At 53.2% G+C, this 21,456-nt stretch overlaps 1 protein-coding gene across 5 annotated transcripts in view; it reads right to left on the minus strand.

Moving 5' to 3' along the window:
* NPHP4 (nephrocystin 4) overlaps positions 1–21,456 on the minus strand; it is a 103,789-nt gene that overhangs the window by 44,277 nt on the left and 38,056 nt on the right. For all 5 annotated transcript variants that reach the window (XM_079147961.1, XM_079147959.1, XM_079147958.1 and 2 more), the window contains 2 exons: positions 12,092–12,274; positions 7,967–8,105 (listed from right to left, as the gene is read on the minus strand). In XM_079147961.1, coding sequence (XP_079004087.1) covers positions 7,967–8,105; positions 12,092–12,274 — 322 coding nt within the window. The remainder of the gene's footprint in view (positions 1–7,966; positions 8,106–12,091; positions 12,275–21,456) is intronic.

The raw sequence follows: 21,456 nt of genomic DNA on the forward strand, positions 1-21,456 counted from the left end.
TTGATGGGGGAACCACTGCCCAGGTTCCCAACAGTTACCTCCAGTTACCAGCTACCCCAGGGGAGGGTGCCGGTCCTGAAGGAGTAGCAGGGCGGCAGCAGGAGCCCCCTGTCTAGCAATGGCAGGAAAAGGCCACCTGGGCCACAGAGGAGCCTGGGGCCACACAGCAGAGGGGTGGAGGGGCGGCACCACTATCCTAGACGCAGTCCCAGGGATCTAAAGAAAGACGCCCAAGGGCTATGGGGTGAATCCGTCTTTAGCAGGACCCCAGATACTAGGAATTCCTAAGGCAAACCCAACCGAGGGGCCTTTACCCCTCTTTCTGGGTAAAAAGTCATTCTTCCTCAGACTCTGATCATAGGAATGGAAAACAGGCAAAATCTAAGGCGAGACAAGGGGAATGCAGTGACGGTGTGGGTCTCCGTGCTAGACATGCGAGGCCCACCGGGAACAGGACAGGGAACAGCTGCGGCCCATGCTACTGACCAGACCCAGATGGAGGGGCGGTCCCACAGCCTGCCAGAGCCTGGGCACCTTCAGGGCCAGTGTCACAGCCTCACTGCCCTCACCTAAGCCACACAGGCTCTGACCACACCCTGGCCATCCTTCAGCGACACGCAGCCAGCCCTGCACGCTCAGCTCCCACACTGGGAAAGGGTGGCTGAAGCTCGCCCTGCTGCTGCTCGACTGACTGGACTCCCCGATGCAGGGTCACCCTGCCGTCAGGGAGGATGCTGTGCCAGCCACGGCACGGCAGGCAGGCTGGGGTGCGGGGCAACTCCATGGCTGCACATGTCTAACGACCCTGCTACAGGGCTATTTTCAAAGCTATTAAGCAAACGATCCAAATTCTGGTACCACTGGAACATTCAAAAGCAAAATGTGGGTCAAGAAATTCCAAAGTTCACAAAACATGAAGCCTGAGCACCCTCTGGTGGCTCTGTGCACACGCTCCCTGGAGGTGATGAATAGACCTCTGCTCCCTGGCAATTTTATAGGAAAAATAAAAAGGATTATTCATAACGCAAAGCCAAAGTACCTCACTTAAAATGACAGCCACATATCGTTAAGACTTCCAAAGGAGCCATATAAGTCGGTAAAATATTGAAGTAGGGAAAGTCTCCATCATCAGTTAAGCACTCGTGGCTGTTTAAGCCTCTCAGATTGGGTCTTGGGAGGCAATGTCTTCAAACGCCTGGAACCTGGGCTGGAGGCGATCATATTAACACGACGCCAATGCAGCGATAAATCCAAATTAAATAAGCAAGATGAAATCAGGTTCCATCCGTGTGGACCGGCAGGTCCCACAGTAGCTGAAGTACACGTCATGCTGCTATGGTACATTTGCACAAAGGCTCCATTTCTGATCCCTCCAGTTACCAAAGTGGGCTCCTCTCTGCAGAGGACAGGATGATAAATCTTTAGATAAGGACCTAGAAGTGTATCCCCAACAGCTCTGCACCACAGGAAGTCTCACTGTGGCCCAGTGTGCCCACAAGGAATAACCCTGGACCACTCGCCCTGATGGCCACCAGCATGGGAATGAACTGCAAGCCACTCTGTGGGGCTGCCCTTGCAAGACTCCACGGGGCAGTGTGAAATGGACAGGACAGCACCCCCAGGGAGATGCTCCATGGCATCTAGGGCTCAACAAACAATTGCCTCTCATCCCCTCTGTGCACGAGCGAGGTTTCCCAGTCCCTGTGCCTGGGTGGGCACATGGCTACTTGCAGCCAGCAAGGTGGGAAGAGAGCCTACCTATATCACCTCTGGGCCAGGGCCCTCGCTGGTGGAACAAGGTCCTCTCAAGGCCTTCCTTTCTCTCTGGCCAGTGAACAGCAATATTCAAGATGGAAAGTGCCACATGCATCCATGACAAGCAGAGCCACCCCCAGCAGCAACCAGCACAGAGTGATAGCAGAAGATACAGCCTTTCCTTTTAAACCACCAAGATCTGGGGACTATTTGTTACCAAGCAAACCTGCTAAACATACTCCAAAACCAGCAGGCAAGAAAGAACTGCAGGAAACACACAATTGCAAAAGATAAACAGCAGTATCTCCAAAGGCCGTGGGATGCTGAAGAGAAAGCTTGCCGTGGACAAGACCCCAAGCTGGGCATTAAAGACCAGGAGACATTTCCCCAAGAAAAGGCAAGAAGGGTTCAGTAGATACATACACGTTTCAATGTGGAGATACTGAAGACACTTCCAAATCCCGGGTGAAAGGAAAGCAGGGCTGGCATGCAGCTCAGTGGAAGAGCACGTGCTTAGCCCTGGGCTCCAACCCAGCACCAAAGAGAAACCCTGGAACAGGGGCCCAACTAATATTTGGAGAAAAACTGCAGAACTTTAAATGATTTTACTATTAAACATGATAGATGGGAAATAATTAAGCTTTCAATTTTCTAAAAACTTGAAGAAATTGAAAGCATGGAATTAATACAGAGGCACATAAAATTAAAATTAAATTGATTAGAAATAAGGATAAAAATTAAAACTTAAAGAACAAGGGAATCAATCAGTAAAACCAAGCGCTGGTTCTCTAAGAGACTAGTGACATGGTCAACTATGGATCCACTTGACCAAAAAGGAAGAGCCCAATGTCAGGAAGACACCAGAAAGGAATCTCATCCCAGACACTCGTCAGAATTCTAGAACTGGGGACAACTTCATGCCAACAGCTCTGCAAACTAGCTGAGGTCAGCAATTTCTCTGAAGAAACATAAATGGTTGCCAAAAGCCCCTTCAGAAGGCATCAGATTCCTGGTCAGAGGTGGGTCTCGCAGACCTTTAAGCACAGGCCCGCCTTCTGGGGAACGACTTTACAGCAGGAAAAGATGGGAAACTGCCTCCTGATGAAGACAGAGAAAAGGAAAGCTGCAGACCCGGCGTGGGCAGGCCCAGACCAAGCTGTGTGTGCAGATGAAGGCTTACTGGAACGCAGCCATGCCCGTTTGCCTTCCTGTCGTGATGGGCACACCAGCAGGATGAGCTGCTGTGGTGGAGGCCGCCCAGCCCACGGAGCCTTAAGTGTGTACTACGTGGCCTCTACAGAAAAAAGCTGCTGGCCTTTGCCATGAGTGAGCCTCAATTCTAGAGGCAGAAATCCTGTCTACAAGTCAATGGAATCCAGGATGACAGACAAGTCACTCTCTACCCCTCCATCCATCCTTGTCCTGTTTTTTAATAGACTTTATCTTTTGAGCAGTTCTAGGTTCACAGCAAGACTCAGCATAAGGTGCGACGTCTCCCCCACTCCCTGACCCGACCCTGTGCCCTCCTGACCACCCTCCCTGCGCCACCTAATACACGTGGTGGCTGGACGGTTTGCACACAGCCTCTCAGAGCGCCTGCGCTCACAGACCCCGAGTCAGCATTTGCCGAGTGGATGGGGAGAGGGAGGACGGCAGCCAGGAAGAGCCAGACCACATCTGGGCATCAGGACCTCGGGCCAGGAGAAGCGCCACGGAGGGGGCCCTGCTGGCCGCCTGGTTCCAGCAGGACTGAGTCTCTGTTTCAGTAAACCCATGGTTGAAAGGGGTCCTTCCATGTCGTCACTACCCACTGCCACAGCAGGGCAGGGTGATACTAGACAGCCACTGCCCTGCGCCAGTCCAAGTACCGCGCCCTCCTCGCCCCTCTGAGGCCCGAGTCCCCTTCCCGTCCTGCTGCTCACCTAGGATGGCTCTGAGAAGCGCCTCCTGCGGCCGCCTTCAATCAGCTCAGTGGCTGTGTGCTTTGCAAAAGTCTTCCAGGCTGAGATCCGCTCTCCTAGAAAAGGGTTTTCCTGTTTTACCGCCCTCACGTTTCGACCCTCTCTGTGGTTCATGGAAGCCTTCCCACCCCAAGGTCACAAAAGCACCCCAATTCTCTGTTCTAAGAGTCCTCAGGCTGCTTTCTTCATATTTTTACCTTTAATCCATCCCCATTTTACAGCTGAGGACCCTGAGGACAGGCAAGACGTGGGCCATCGTGCAGGAGGCAAGTGAGCATGAGAAGAGCTCCCTTGGCTTAACTGGAGTGCGGAGGCCACGGCCTGCTACTGCCAACTGCGGAGCAGCCTTGACCCCAGTTCTGCCACACGTGAACTTCCTGTTCTAACAGACGCCTGAGAAGGCATTAGTGGGTGTCGGTAAACATCAGGAAGCTGCTCTAGGAAGCACCATGCACACCTCCTTCCCCCAGGTGGTAGGAGCCCCCTTAACCGCATCCCTGTTGATCTTCACGCTATTAGGCAACTGGACTTTCCACAAGAGGAGAAACGATTTGTTTTTTATCACGAACATCTCTGATCACTAATGAAACTAAGCATCTTTCATACATTTATCACTCACCCTGATTTCTTCTCTGAGAAATCCCTCCTCATGTCCTCTGTCCATTTTTTTTTTTTCTTGTTTATCTATATCTTATTGAGTTAGAGGAAATTTTTTTTTTTTTTTTTTTTTTTTTTTGGTGCCAGGGATTGGACCCAAGGGTCCTTAACCACTGAACCACCTCCCAACCCTTTTTAATATTTTATTTTGAGACAGGGTCTCACTGAGTTGCTTAGGGTCTTGCAAAGTTGCTGAGGCTAACTTTGAATTCACCATCCTCCTGCCTTAGCCTCCCAAGCCACTGGGATTACAGGCATGTGCCACTACGCCTGACACAGAGGAAATCTTTTTATACTTTTTCTTCTAATTCTAATTTTTAATTCTTTTAATTCTACTCTTCTAATTTTTCCTAAAGTTTCTAAAGTTCTGTTTCTATTCCATCTGGAATTTACTTTGGGGGGGGGGATTTATTTTTGTATTGTATGAAGTTAGGACTGAATTTTATGTTTTCCATGTGGATGACTAATCATGCCGCACCACAGACTGGCTGTCCTTTCAGTGGTCATAGTAAGTGCTCCCCACACCCAGGATGCCCATGTCTTAACCCCACACCTTCCAGTATGTCCTGCAGCATTGTCAAAGGAAGTAAGGCTGCTATTAGCTGACCCTGAGGTGGGCCCAATGCACACACAACCATTCTTGTTAAGGAAAAGGAAGTCAGAGGGTCAGACTCAAGGTGAGGACTGAAGAGGCCAGCTGCTTCTTGCAGAGAGAGGAGGGGCCATGGGACACAGGCACCTTTAGAAGCTAGAGGGCGAGAAAAGGATCCCCCTACCACCTCCAGGAGGAGCCTGTCCTGCTGAGGCCTGAATTTGAGCCACGAGACCCACTCTGGACTCTGACTTCTAGAACTACATGATGACAAGGCTGCACTGTTTCAAGTCACTCGTGGAAATTTGTTACAGCAGCAAGAGGACACTCACACACCCGTGTCTGTTCATCTCTCTGTGTCAATGACACACTGTTCTAGATACTAAAACTCCATGGTAAAGTCAGCAAACTAAGAAAGATAAAGTCTCCCTCCTTCAAAACTGCCATGGCTATTCTTCACTATGAATTTTTCAGTTTAAGGAGTAGAATATATCTCAAAAGCAAATAAATGTAGCACATGGGAACAATCCACCATGGGCAAGAAGCATGAGCCAAGACTCGAGAGTCATGGAAAACACTGCACTGTTGCAACTCAGTGGCCTGGAACATTCCAAAGTCACTGGCCTCAGCCTGGATGCAAATTCAGGGCCTGAGACTTCTGCTCCAGGCAGGTGGGGCAATGGTGACCAGACGCACCCTATCTGAAACACATTTTCTAAAATTTAGAAAAAATATAGAGAGCCGGGCATGGTGGCCACGCCTGTCATCCCAGCAGCTCGGGAGGCTGAGGCAGGAGGATCGCAGTTCATAGCCAGCCTCAGCAGCAGCGAGGCGCTAAGCAACCCAGTGAGACCCTGTCTCTAGATACAGGGCTGGGGATGTGGCTCAGTGGTCAGGGGCCCCAGAGTTCAATCCCTGGTACAAAAAAAAAAAAAAAAGAGAGAGAGAAAAAGAGAGAGAGAGACTGAAAATATGTAAAACAAAGGTCTTGCAGACGCTGGGCCTCGGTAACAGAGAAGAGCTATCCTGAGGGAGGAAAGGAGGGAGCCCCCCGACTATCCCCTCCTGGGCCCAGCCAGCTGGCAGGTCAGGAGGCGGGGCCCGGTCAGAGCACAGGGGCCCTTGAGAAGATGGAGCTCAGTCCTGGAGACCAAGGAAGCCCACAGGGTGGGTGCACAGGGGGCTGCGGTTCCCAGAAGCACCTGCCGGCACTCAGTGCCAGCTGGGATAAGAGCCGCCAGAAAGGAGTGAGCAGCTCTGGTGACCACAGGGCCAGACAGGGCCAGTCCAGCAGCCAGCTGGGAGAGCGCGTCATCTCAGGGGAACACTCAGCCCTGGACTAATGCTGACCTGATCCCACTAACAAATCTTAAGAGCAAAGCCAAAAAGGAGCTATTCCTTCCCAAAGCCTAAGGATGCTTATCAAACACAAAATATCCAACACACGAAAAGAGAAAATCTACAATATCTGGGACTCCACTCAAAAATTATCAGGCATGCAAAGAGAAGGAAAATACAACCCAAATCAGGTCAAAAACCAACCAATCCAAACTGATCCAGGTTACAGAGGCTGGGGGTGGAGTCAGGCACAGCAGGGAGGTCGCAGTGAGGTGGGAGGCTACTGGCGGTTCACGTTCCATCTCACAGGAGGACGGACTCAGTTAACAGGGGCGAGAAGGAGGCTTTTCCACGTTCTAACTGCAAGAACAATAAGCTGGAAGTGATGCGCCAGCCGTCTGCCCCATCTGAATGCTGTGCGCCGTGAGCCAGCGTGTAGAGGAGTGCACAGAGACCCACATACGTGGAGCCGCCATGCACCCGTCAGCATAAGGCGCCACGATCTGACGAAGGTCTTAGAATTAGCAAACGAGGACATGAAAACAGCCAAACTCATTCAGATTAAAAACTCATCCTGAAGCGACAGGAATAGAGCACACGACTGCCTCTGCCACCGGGGCGCACCACTGAGGCGCGGGGGACAGCCGAGTGCCTGTGGAGGTGAACCTACTCCTGTGAGCCAGCTGCAGAGAACACACTCGAAAATGGAGAAAGCAGAGCAAAGGCTTCCAAAGCACTCCCTCTGTGGAAAGGAGGGAGGCACGCACACTGCAGGTGGTCCCCAGCATCCCATCAGACCCAGAAGACCATGGCCACAGAGGCTAGTATGTCCAGCTCCAGACCAAAGAAATAAATGAGCTGCCCCACCCATTGGAAGATTAAATTCAGTGAGACCAGTGTCTGCAAACCACAATCTCTACCCCTAAAGAAAACCATTCCCAAGTGACAGAATCAAGAGCACCCCTGTGCCAGGACAAGACAGGCGTGTCCTCCTGGGCGCGAGGCCCCACTGGCCTGCAGAGAGCCTGCCGGGGATGGGGAACACGGCACTCCACTCCAGGGGCTTACACGTGCTCTTTTCCTACCTTTCCATCTGGAAGAAGAGAGTGGCAATGGGTTCCTTCAGCCGGCAAGAGTGCCAAAGCCTGGAGCCAGGGCCCTGCATGTGTTCTGAGGACTCTGCTGACCCCCTCTCAAGGCCACTGCATTTCGCCACAGGCCAATTGCCAGCAGAAGGTGAGCCCATCGAGGCCAAGCTGACAGTCCTCACTAGCTCCTCTACCCAGGGGCAAGGACTGACCATTGCCAGGGCCCTTGCTGCTCACGCCCCACTGTGACTCCCCTCCTTACGCACGTCCTGACGTCGCTGACCCCCAAGTCTGAGACAGTGCTTTCAGGAGCAGGAGAGCTGCACCAACAGTCACACAGAGCTGGCGGCCCCAGGCCTGCAGGACAGCCATGTGAAGGTGTCCCACAGGCCACACTTCGTCACACTGTCCCTGCTACACCATCATCTCAAGCAAAAAACCAACTGACTCGGACAAACGCCATCTCTAGTGATTAGCCTATAAGGTGACAATGGCTGTGTGGGACTGAGTATGCTGCTTGGGAACTGAGGGAAGCCAACCTGGGCTTGAAGACTCGGCTCTCCACACTCACTCACCTGAGGGGGACGAGAGAGGCCTTCTGCAGGACCGCCGCGCTGCCTTGGGGCTGCTGGCATGCTCCGTGGGCGCGTCTAGAGGCTCTTCCCAGTTCAGGGAGAACTGGAACTGGACTGTCCCCGATTCTACCTTCTTCACCTAGGGTGGAGAGAGGGAGGACAGCCACCCTCTTGGTCAGCACATCACCCCAAAACAAAGCCTCAGTAAGACCAAAGTTAGCTGAAGCCACACGTTCTTAGCATACAGTCGGGCAATTTCAGAGTAGAAAACAACCAGCTGTGACACTGATTCCCAGGAGACCTCATCACAGAATGGCATTTATGCAAGTAGGAGTCAAAATACTTCATAAATCACCATATTTTTATTTTTCAATTAACATGTACAACTGGCTTTTACTTTGTGCACACTCCCAGGGTGGCACACCCGCACAGGTCCACAGCCAGCAGCGCGGTCAGGATCTGACAGCCGTGTTGTCGTCACCTCACCCTGGCTGCCACTGCCAACTTCTTCAGCAGCCAAGTGCAGCTGTCCTGAGAACGTCGTGGGAACAAGATCACACGGCATGCGCCTCTGAGGCCGGCTCTTACCGCAACACAGGTGAGACTGCGTGTTGCAACCCAGGCCTGGACAGGCGCTGCCCCGTGCTGACTGAGAAGGGCAGTGTGAGGACAGCCAGGGCCATGGCAGCTGCGGGGCTGCACAGACCTCTGTGTGAAGCAGGCCACCCTCCACGCCTGCCCAGCTCCACGCCTGCCCAGCTGTTTTCCAGTGAGTCTGAAAATCACGCAGCATGACTTCCTCTGACTGCATGTCCATCTTCAAAACTAACTCTTCTAACTCATCTGCCTTCTTGTAGAAATTTCAGAATCAGCCTGTCTGCATCTACAAAACACAGCCAGCTAGGACTTAGCCTGAAGCTGACCCCACCTGCACGCTGGTTTTGGAGGGAGCTGCCGCCTTGGCCACCTGGAATCTTCCAGGCATAAGGCGCTGCGTCTCCCTTATATGCAGGTCTTCTCTGACTTCACCTGAGCAGAACCAAAACAAGAATGACATCTGCAAAAGGCACGTGTCCTGGTTTTCAGCAACAATGCTGCTCACACCTGCTGTGTTTACGTCATAGAGGGGAGGCTCCAGAAACAGACTTTTCACACTTTGCTTTTCGACAGCTCCTTGCTATATCCACAAACAGGACGACTTTCCATGCTGACCAGCCTCCTCACTCAGTCCACTCTGGAAAATCTGCTGCAGACTCCTTGGGACCTTTAACACAGAGGAACACATTGTCTACAAATAGGATGCATTTCTTCCCCTCTGGCAAATGCCCTCTTCCTTGACGCCTGTACCAGCTGGAACTTCCCACGCGGGGCTGGGGAGGAGTTCAAGGTGCGAGTGGGTGTCCCTCCCCCAATCTCAACCCTGGGGGACAGCACGCAGCTCTTCACCACCATGGGGACACTTCTTGCCCCTGCCAGCTGCTCAGAGGGTTCGTCACCAACAGGCGCTGAATCCTGTCTAGAACTGTCTCTGCCCTACAGTTTTCCTTCTTTAGACTGTTACTCTAGTGAACCACCTCCACTGGCTTCCAGATAGAGAGACTTCCATTTCTGGGTGAGCCTCCGCTCAGTCGCAGTGCTCCTTTAAAGTCTGTCTGATGACTCCACGTCCACATCATCTCTGTGATCACGCCTGTGATGTCTATTCCCCACAAGTGGACCTTCTCCAGGCTCTGTGTGCCGATTAACTTCAGGCTGTCTCACGGACATTTGAAAGCGTACTGTCAGATTCCAAGGCTGGTCCACACCCCATAAAAAAGGCTGTTAGGATTTTTGCTTGGCAGAAGCAAACCCAGTGAGGGCAGGTCACAGTCTGTGACCCGCCTCCTGCGGGCCCTGGTTCCCACGTCAGCACCACTCCCAAAGTCCCTAGGCCTGAGCCATGCCCATCAATCTCTCCGGCACGTGTTCCTGCCAGTGGGCAATGCTGGGGCTGGATGGTCGTCCACCCACAGTCAGCTCTCAACTCCCCCCAGGCTGCTCGGGTCAAACCCCATGTGCAGCTCAAGGCCAGTAACTCCGTGGGCTGCTTCCCACTCTGTGCTCCCCTGGTGATTTCCAGTTCCCAGCCCCTCCGACTCTCCAACTAGCCCAGCTGTGCTGTGCGGCACACTTCTGGACCCATGTGAATCCAAGGCCAAGTGGGGTTTCTCAGGACTGAAAAGAGCCAATGCCCCATCCATCAGGACTAGAAGCCGGCACACTGGGAAACAGCACTAGAACTACATAATCAGGAAAACACAGGTGAACAGTCTAAGTCTCTGCTAAGAACTGAGAGTGGCGGCTTCTGGAGGTCTTTTTTTAAAAAAGGACACTTATGTGCTCAGGGGAAACAGGAGTTGTGGAAGAAAGGACACGCCACCGCTACTTCACTGTTTCATAGTAACAACAGTAAAGTGATGCTGACCACACAGCCTCAATCCCGCTTCCCTGGATGTCATGGACTATCTACACTGTTTGCCTTTCTCCTTGCGAATGTCCCTACTCACAGCAAATTCCATGAAATCAGGGACAGTTTTCTTGGTGTCTTCACAGGTGCTGAAGGAACAGAACAGGGAGTCACCTTGCCCCGGGCAGCTCATGGTTCTTGTCCACCCTGTGGCTTAGGGCAGCAGTCCTCACCCAGGGGCAATTCTGTCCCCCAAGAGACGGTCAGCAGCATCTGCAGACGTTCTGGGCCGCAGCAACTGGGGGGTTGGGTGCTACTGGCGGAGGCCAGGGCTGCTGCTGAACACCCTCCAGGGCACAGATCAGCCCGACAAGGAATCACCTGGCCCCACGTCACCAGTACAGAGGCTGAGAAGCCAAGATTCAGAGACGGCATTCCTCCTGGAAAATGGCAGTGTGTGATCACTGCGTCCCTAAGACGGCCAAACCTGGGGACATTCCACACCTGAAGAACGAAGGCACTGAGGCACACAGAGTGAATGCGCACACCTGCGCACACCTGCACTCACACACAGCTTCAGGATTTCTGGCCACTCTTTCGCAAGGCTGGAGCCAGACCAGGGGGAAAGCTGCAGAGCGTGCCGCGTGGCCAGAGGCAGGCCCACGCAGGCTTAGCTGTGGGCTCGGCTTCCCTTGCTCAGGCCCACAGCATCTTCCAAATCAGAGGACAGTGACAAGACAGTGTGGCAGAGCCAGCACAGAAGTGACACACTGGGACAGCAGGCGCACCCTCCACCTCAGGACGAGACGACAAGGGGCCCCCAGGGCACTGCGGAAACAAGCAGTGCAGGGTCCTGAGTGCAAGAACCACGTGGCCCACACACTCAGGGTCAGGAGCCGCCAGCAGAGAGGGCAGTGCCAGGCCACGCAGCCTCGTGATGCTCCAAGACCCGCGGAGCTGGCGCCAGGCATGAGACCCACACGCACTTCAACCCACCACCTGACGTTCACCCGCTTTCCAGACTGGAGTCCAGAGAAAGTTCCATTCCAGAAGAGCATCTGAGAAGCTGACCCTGCCCGTGGGCCTGCCACGCAGCACACGGCTGGGGAGCCGCGGTCCAGAGACGGAGTGCCACGCTGCAGGACGAGAGGGCTGGGCCAGACGCTGGGTCGGCACTCGCCTTCCTGACAGGTGACACAGGCCACCCTGCAAGGCACCAAACAGGAGTGAGGTGCAGAAGCGCAGCCCCCCACAAAGGTGCGCCAGGCACAGCAGCACAGAGGGCCCAAGGCAACTCAAGAGGTGGACACCTGAGCAGGATGAGGGACCCACGCTGGCCCCACCGAGGCACCTGACTTGGCTCACCATCATCTTTGCCCTTTTTTTTTTGGGACCTAGAGGCCACATCCCCAACCCTTGTTCCTATTTTATGTAGACAGGGTTGCTATGGGCCTAAGTTGCTAAGGCTGGCTTTGAACTCACAATCCTCCTGCCCCAGCCTCCCGAGCCACTGGGATTACAGTCGCAGGCCTGTAATATACCCAGGGTATATCCATGATGTGAAAAAATACTGTTCCTGAAACATCTGCAGTGTTGTCCACTTCTGGGTTTGAAAGTGAAAGAACCTGCTAGAAGCTGGCTAGAGAAGACTCATACATAAGAACTACACAGTGGCTTACCTCTTCAGAGCTCATGCTGGCGGAGGGCACCCGATAGACCAGGCAGTGCAAGGGGTTGTGCAGGGTCCCGCCCTGCAGAGGCAAAGTCACCCTTCCGGTGTGGGCATCCGGCACTGGGCTCCAAACAGCCCAGCGAACCATACGCATGCATGCCAAGCTGGAGGAGGAAGAGACTGCAGCTGCCTGGAAGGGAACAGGGCACACAGGCAGGGTTAGCACAGAGTCCCGGTGGGGACAGCCACACTGCTGCCTCGCGCAGGATCGACCGAGCTGCATGCAGCACGCAGCAGGACCACCCATTCCATTCTAGAAAAGAAGGAACTGCACAGGTGGACACAGCACACACAGCGCCAGCACCCACCCAGGGACCACCACCCATGTGACTCTCCTTTTCTGACTCGATGCAACATAGACTTCCCTCCTAAAGATCAGCACCGTTCCCCTGAGGACCCTCCTGCAGGTTTGAGACCCTCACTACTGTGCCAGATTCTCCTCAAATCCAACAAATAAGCCTGGCACTTGGTGTTAGTGATAAGAAACTCTGCAGTACTACAGGATGCATGTGCCTGTTCGAGTCACCATTATCAGCACACATTCTTCAGCAAAGTTTTAGCTTAAAATGGCACATTTTACAGATGTGACTTGATATGAAACTGGAAAATCGGTCAGGTCAAATTTTATGCATTGATTCTTCTTTTACTCTCACTGTCCTTGGCCAGATGAAAGAAAGGAGGGAGGGCCCTGAGGAAATTCAAGGTCAATCCAACAAATAAGAAAGTCACCTTCACAAATGTGGTTTCAGGGCTTGGCTCAGCAAAATGCTTTTAAGTTCCCACTTTTATCCTTTTTTTTTTTTTTTTTTTTTTTTTTTAAATAAGAGTACAGCTGAGCTCCAGGTCTTTGCCGGGTCCCAGCTCTGAGCCTTGGGGTGCACAGCTAGCACCTGAGGCTCTGGCTGGGGATTCTGCAGGCTCCCTTGGCAGGTGGAGCATTCATATGTCCTGCCAGGAGCTCCGAGGTGCCCTCAGATGAGCTTCTTAACCACGGCCAGGTGCAGGCACCCAGCCACGGCAGGGCCACGGGGAGCGGGCAGCTAGGAGGGGCCTCCCTCTCTTGGTGAGGAAGGGAAGCCTGGGGTGTGCAGAGCACCAGCCACAAGAGAGCAGGCGCACGGGGCCTGCTGATGTGAGCCACAGTGACTGGGGTCCTGGCAAGTCTAAGTGCAGAGGGAAAGCCGCTGAGCCACTGTCACCACCCTGGGTCCACAGGGTCCCACACTCACACCAAAAGGCCTGTGGCGGGAATCCTGGCCTCCATGGGTCAAACCACCGCCAGCCTGAACGGACAAGGAAACGGTCCTGGCCGCATCCACCGCAGTCTCTTCCAACTATCCCTTGCCAGGTAAGATCCCATCCTACTAAGCCCATGTTATGGTTTGGGCCTGAGGTGTTCCGCAGAAGCTCACATGTGAGACAATGCCAGAAGGTCTGAAGGAGAAATAATGGGGTTGTAGCCCTGACCTAACCGGCGGACACTGATCCTGGTGGGATTGACTGGGGGCAGGTGGGGTGCGGCTGGAGGAGGTGGCTCACAGCGGGCCTGGCTATGGGGCACATATTTTGTGTCTGGAGAGTGGAGTCTCTGCTGCTTCTGATCATCATGTGAGCTGCTTCCCTCTGCCACACTCTTCTCCATGATGGAACTGGTTGTACATGGACTGGGACCTCTGAAATCATGAGCCCTTAAATAAAATTCATCCTCTATGGTTGCTCAGGTCGGGTCCTCTTAGTCACAGCAACAAAAAAGCTGACTAAAACAATCCTTTACATCCACGATGGAAAAAATCCAGAACCAGCCTCTTGCTTTATTGCTCTTTCTTCCCATGTAGCTGGCCTTCAAACTGCCCACTCCAGCAAAGCCCAGGCTCGTCCCTCACCAGGCAGGACACGGCCACATTCATGCCCCTATGGTGGGTGAGGGGGACTTGAGTCCCTGGCAATTCGAGGAGTTAAAACACACATCCTGAAAGTACCGTTAGAGAGTCAGAAAACTAAGAAGCCAAAGCACGTGACTCTGCCACTCTCAACCTCTGTCAAGTAAACACAGTGACTGTCTGCCCCATCAGGTGTAGTGACAGATCACCAAAGGGTCTCAAGCAGCTGCAGTGTGTCAACAAAGCTGGCATCGATCTATTGCCTTTTAAAATCAAAATTACTATAAACACATTAGGAAAACGGTCATTAAACACTCCCAGGACCCAATGACGTCCAAGTTGCTCTCATAAACAGTCAACTGCAAAAAACAGCAGTTTACGGCAGGATCAAAATAAAACCCACAGCCAGGTTTCCATGCTGTTTTGCGACTCCTTCCACTTCCCTTTCCAAAAAAAGGCCGTTCTGAGATTTAATTTTACAATTTCATGGTTTACTCGGGTTGTTTTGTTTTGTTTTTCTTTGTTCTCAACCAACATAAATCTTTTCTGTGTGCAGTGTCTGTTGGCTACATAAATACCCATTTTTCTTCATTTTTATCTTTAACAGGTTTAACAAAGAGATGGCTAGTGAGCCACTGTCACTCTCGAGGACCTTGATGGGGACACCTGGGCTGGTGGCAATGCACCTGCCACAGATTAGCCCACACGTGGCCCACAGAGGCACTGTAGAGGGGAGGTCAGGGGCAGCGCAAGAGCAGTAACCCAACAGGCCCCTCCTATCGGTGAGTTCTGGGGTCAGGATTAGATCAGCTAGCCTGGTGTGCGATGCACACCTGTGGTCCCTGATACTCAGGAGGCGAGGCAGGAGGATCATTTAAGCCCAGGACCTGAGGCCAGCCTGGGCAACACAGCCCACAGCTGATTAAGTCAGCTACTTGATCATTTCTTGTCCTGCCAAACTTAGATTTGAATCTATGCAAACTAAAAAAGAAAAAAAAAAAAGTCCAAAATACATTGAATCATCCCCATTTAGACTTTTAACTATACTAAAGATGATAGAAAATATACTTGTGTTATGAGCCAGGTCTTGTCAATAGAGCAGAAATGCCAGCGAAGTCATAGACAGGACACAGACACTGGCCTTTGGAAGTGCCATAGTCCAAAGTTCCTGTGACGGGCTGGAACCTGTGCCTGTGACCTTACTTGGAACGAGGGTCTCTGCAGAAGCAATTAATCATCACAGGATGAGATCATCCCTGAAAACCAAGGCTGGCCCTAAACCCAATGGCAAGACAGAGCAGGGCAGAGGATTGAAGCAGAGCCAGAGGGCGACATGCGGAGAAGAGAGCCATGTGCTGACGGTGCGGAGACGGGCCAACAGCGACAGGCCTCACCCCACGGCTCTGGAGGAAGTGATCTGCAGCACCTCGATTCGGGCCCAAGAGACTGACTTTGGGTCTACAGCCTCCAGAACTAGGAGAGAATAAACTGTGGCTCTCCGCCAGCCATCTGGGGTCCTGTGCAGGGCAGCCCTGGGGAACTCATTCACTATGGCAACAGGCTAGGCCTTCGAGCCCCTTCACGAGCTTCACTTTCTTTAGATTTCTAGCAAGGGCTTTCTACTCCTGCCCGGTCACCGTACCACTGAGTATGGGCACGGTCCTGCTGGGCACAGAAAATGCACAGCAGAGGGGATGGTGGCAGCCTGCCTAGGCAGAGGGGGAGGACCTGTCCATGCAGTGCTCACTCATGGCTGCTGAGGCCACTTCCGGACACAGCGCTGGGCCGTCAAACCTTGACAAACTGAGCACACAGGGCACCTGGCTGAACACAGATTCAGAAGAGAAACTGCTGTTTCAAAGTGTCTCTGAATGTTCCTAGCAGCACGCAGACCACAGAAGGGAGACGGAACAAAGAGGAGAGATGAACGTGCTCGTAACACAGATGGGGCAGCAGACGGCATGAGTGCCGTGAGGTCATGACAGACCCCAGCTAACACACTCCAGCTCTCGATGGAAGAGGACAGGTGTCCCAGCTGGCCATCAGCACTGTCCTCTGCACCCACAAGTTCCCATAACCCAGAGTTATCGGCCACACCCAGAGGATGGCTGCACTCAGAGACACAAACCAGGAGCAGAGGCAGGAGGTGGAGCCCAGTGCCTACCACCGCAGGATGCTGGGCCTCCAGAGCACAAAGGGCTTGGGGACCCAGCTCACAGAGACAGTCAGCTGAGTCCAAGCACCTCCTCACAACTTACTCTCCAGCATTCTCCAAAAAGGACACCAGGTTCTTGGCCACTGAGGTGAAACCTACCCCAGGGGAGTGTGCAGAGGGAAAGGGGGTACGCCTGTACCTGCACCTCTGCCTCCCTGCTGGTCCTCCAGCAGAGGCCACGGGACAAGCGGCAGAGGGACAGCTGAAGTCTCCTCCAAGTCAGAGGGATATGAACATGGCTGCTGCACTGGCTAACATCCCTAAGGCCATCTTTTGGTGGAAAGGGAGACCCGGTGACACATGGCTGGCACCCTTTGGTCTCCCTGTGTGGCATGGCACATGCAGTGCCAGGGGAAGGCACAGCCATCATTTAACAGGCAGCATTTCCCGTTCACTCAGCAGGGCAGTTACCCGTGCAAAGTACGTGAAAGCTCTACGACCCAGCGCCACTCTTCCGACTAGCCAAGGGATTCGCAAAACCGTGGCCTCCTTGCAACACAGGTGTCAAGCCAATTGTGGTTGGAAGAAGCAACACTGAAACTGTCCTGAGTAGGGACCTGGGAGGTGAGCAGGCCACGGCCTCCCACTCAGAGGGACAGAGTCAGCAGAGGCCACACGAGACCACCACAGGGCCTGATTCTGCTTGCCTTGAAGAGTGCACCCTGCTTGGTCCCTGCTCCCTCCCCACCACACCCCACCCCACGGGGTCCTACAGTCCCATGGCTGCTGGGCTCAGGTGGGAGGCCTGACATCCACTCCTGTGGGCACTGCCCCCCACAGGCCTGGCTCAGAGCAGCACCCCTTCTGGGCACAGAATAGGGCAAAAGGGAACTCCACCCCTGTGCCAGTGACTACTCCAAGAAAGGGACTCCCAGTGAGCTGGCTCCAGGGACCTTGGAGGAAGAGACCCAGCTGGGAAGGAAGCCAGCTGAGCAAGGAGAGCTGTCCACAGATACACCCATCCAAGCCAGGGCAGCAGCAGAAGGGCCCACAGAAGGCACAGGTGCTGGCCAAGGCAAGCAGGGCAGAAGAACACCCTGGGACAGGAGGAGTTCCTGGGGAGGGCACACAAGGCACCAGCCAAGAAAGACCATGCTGACCAGCTGGACCTAAGACTGAACACCCACTCACCAAGGTCAGTGTTAGCCCTGGGAGATGGGGACACAGGCTTGCTCTGTTCTATTCCTCACAACTGCACATGCACCCTTAATAACCTCAAAAGTCAAAGTCAGATGCTCAGGATGGCAGACTAGAGGGAGGCTGCGTTCCTTGTGGCTCCATAACTCGGGTTTCAAGCAGAGGATATCTGTTTCTCGGTGAGGCAGTCTTTGCTGCTCATGGATCCCCTGCTGTTTACCCCATTTGTCCACTACAATCACCTGCAGTCTGCCAGCATATTGACTACTTTTTGAGTGCAGATTGCTCACTGACTGGCACCTATCATCCACCATTTGCCCGTTTGCCTGCCTTCTGCCTGCCCATCGCCTGCCTTTCACCCACCCATCACCCACCACCTGAGGTCCACCTGCCGATCGTCTGCCGGTAGCCTGCAGACTGCCAGTGGATAGCCAGCTGCCTGCAGCTGCCTGGAAGTAAACTGACACAGTACCTGTAGGTTTGGTTACACATGGCTGCTGCCATTTTGAGACAACAGCCAGGACCTGCAGGACCCCTGGCTGGACTGACTGAGCCCCATCTCCAGGACCTCTCAGCCTGACCAACCTCACCCTGCCGCCAAGACCCCCAGACCGCCTGATCGCACCCCATCGCCATCGCCAGGACCTCCAGACTGTCTGATCGCACCCTGCCTCCAGGACCCCTGGAGAACCACGCCCATGCCCCAGCTGCAGCTCCCCATTTGCCAACACAGTTGGAAGCCAGAGTGGCCATCTTGGATTATCCTGGAAGTGGAAGTTCCCATCTTTAAGTGGGGCAGATCCCATCCTGAGACGCCTGGACACTAAGCTCATTGTCAGGAACCTCTCCTGCATCAGGTGACTGAAGACTGCTGTGAGGTTTGAATACTATATGACTTATAGTATAGTTTTTTTTCTTTTATTTTCTTTCCTTTTTGGAAAGTTTTAAGATTTTTTTTTTTTTACTTTTCTTGCTCTATTTTCCTTTTGTTTACCTGTTTCTTCAGTCTCTTTCTCCCTTTTCTCATGCTAACAACCAAGTTCTTTTGATTACACTTTCACTCTTTCTACGATCTAGAACTTCTATATACTCTTTTCTTATCCCATTAACAGCTATATCCTACACCCCGCCCCATCCTCTTTGTCCTCCATTAGAAACTGCAGACCTTATTGCAAATCTATTTGTTATCACGTAGATAATAATTGAACTCATCCTCTCTGTTTATTATGACAATATTATTAACATCTTCATAGGGGCTATTTGGTTTAGGCCTGCATATTACCTGTACTGGGCGCTGCTAATATTGACCTCCCTGTTAAAGAAGAGGTTTTGGCAACCTACAGGATCACTATAAGCCTAAAGGGGGGAAACTGCAGCACCCCACATCTGCACTGCGAGAGAGGAAGATCTGTGAATAACATGAAAAAGCAAGGGAAGAAAGTTGATCCAAAAGTCAAAGTCAATTCAAAAAGCGGTGTCGCACGATGACAGTGCTATAGACTGCTGGTCCAATTTTAAAATAATAATGACTATCCACAAGAACAAAACAAACACAGTGGTAAGTCAGAAGGCAGAAGAAAACATCCACTCATCCATTGCACCGGGATCGGGCGCCTGTGGGTCACTGTGGCATGAGGCGGGCCGTCTACTCCCCAAACCGTAAGAAGCACTTCGAAGGTGCCAGAACAGACGACAACACACAAAAGAGGCACCCTGTTTTTGGCTGCACCAGCCCAACAGCCTCAAGATGTAAACCCTCTGTAAGCTCATTTGTTTTTGCCCCAACAAAAATGTATGTCAACAGCATCTTTATGGAGCAAGACCCTCCTGCCCAAAAGATCGTCTGGAGAGACGAATGTGCGAGAATCAGCAGAAAAGGAGGCACAGGCAGGCACGCAGCCACACTCACTTGGTCAGACCTGCCAACACACAGCAGCTCCAACACTAGGGCTCATGGCACCCGGAAACAGACGGGCCCAAAGGGGGACGGCGGCACACAGCCGAGCATGCGACAAGGACCATCCCGAGCTGCTGTGCAAAGAAGGCTCGGAGAGCCAGTGGCACTGCTGGGGGGGTGGGAGGCCAGCTAGGCTTGGGGAGGGGAGAGCACAAGGGTCCCCCACTAGGGAGCGAGGGCTACAGGCCAGGGCACACGCCCAAAGCAGCGGGGACCAAAGCTGATGTGGAAACCGTCCTAGAGCTGGGTGTTGCTCAGTGGTGGAGCACTCACCTGACAGGAGGGCAAGGCCCTGGGTTCCACCCCAGGAGCGCGCGCACGCGCATGCACACACACACACCACACACACACCACACAGACACACACGCACCACACCACACACACACACACGCACACGCACACACCACACACACACGCACACGCACACCACACCACACACATACACCCCCCACACACAGACACACACACACCACACCACACACACACACACACACACACACACCACACACCCACACACACACATACACACAAAGTTTTTAATATTTATGTGGCAAAAAGTGGGGAGGGAAGACAAAACTGGGAGAGAACACCTGTAATGCTTATCACAGGTAAAGAGCAAACACACCGAATGCAGAGAACAAAGATGCACTGCATAGAAAACAGGTAGGAACGTGAGCAGGCCACTCACGACCATGTGCAAACAGGCCCAGGTTCGCCACCGTTAGGAAGACACCAACTGTGCTTCGTCTCTCAGCAGAACTCAGAAATCACGCCGCAACGCAGACAATGAAGCGGCCCCTGACCAGGGCATCGCCGTGGTAACAGAGCCCACCCGCCCTACAGAGGGGATCTGGACAACGTGCAAACACGCATCACCTGAGCCTGGCGAGCTCCTCTCGGCCCCGCAGAGCACCTCCCGCATGTGAAAGTGCTCCCTCCAGCACCCACAGCTGCACTCGGGAGCAGCCTGGTCACAGGACAGAGCACTACACAGCCAGAACAAGGACGCGGAGCCCGCTGCCACTCCCACCACCGCACACACCCGCGCACAGGTGCGTGCATGCAGCCCGCCAGGCCCTGTGTGCTGGGGGCACTGAGAAAACACAAGCGTCCAATTATGTTCACACAAGGCAACCCAGGAAGGAAGAGCCAGGAAATGCCAAGTTGGCTGCCACCAAGGGCTGGGGCCATGGGGAGGAAAAGACGAAGGAGTGAGATGCCTGCCCAAGACTGCCTTTCGTAGAATCTTGACTTAAAACAGCTTTTAAACACATTAGTGTTCTATGCATTCAAAAAGCAAACTCCCATCAGTGAGGACAGGACAGGAGATAACCAGAACTGAAGGCAAACAACACAGGGCCCGGTGCACCTTAAACGAGCACCTTCACCACACCCAGGGCGAAGCTGGAGATAGGGGACACGCCTCGGCAGAGGGAACGGCTGCGGGAGTCCACTCCGGTGCTCCTGGGCTGGGCAAACGGCTCACGCAGACAGCCCTGGGAGCAGCAAGGCAAAGCCCAGGAAGGGACCAGGGTCGACGGGCCACAGGAACTTCTAAGCTGTGTGTGTAGGGAATAGGTAAGAGTGCATGTGCTTCAGCACACACGTGTACAAGCTCACTCACACAAGCGCGTACAGCTGTGTCTGGGTTCCCGTGTGCTGACACACATATGTCCTAGCTCTGTCCACAGAGAGGGCTTAGAAACAGACGCCCGGCACCAGATCATGATTTCTAACACATTCTCCTTTAAAAAGAACCACAGGGCTAGGCACGTGGCTCATGCCTGTCATCCCAGCAACTCAAGAGGCTGAGGCAGGAACCAGTTCAAAGTCAGCCTCAGCAACTTAGCAAGGCCCTAAGCAAAAACCCTGTCTTAAGATGAAACATAAAAAAGCCTGGGGCTGTGGACCAGTGGTTAAGCACCCCTGGGTTCAATCCCCAGTTCCGATCAATCAACAGAACCAGGACTCATCAAGAACAAGGTCTGAAGCACTCACAGGCTCCTAGGGCTTAAGGAGAGTGACAGTCAGATGTGGGTGACCTCCTGGAGATCTTGGAATAGAAAAGGGCATCAGGTAAGGACACCCCAACACAGTTGTAATAATGTATCGATACCGGTCCA

This window comes from Sciurus vulgaris, assembly GCF_902686455.1.
Source record: "Sciurus vulgaris genome assembly, chromosome: 1".
Classification (NCBI taxonomy): Eukaryota; Metazoa; Chordata; class Mammalia; order Rodentia; family Sciuridae; genus Sciurus; species Sciurus vulgaris.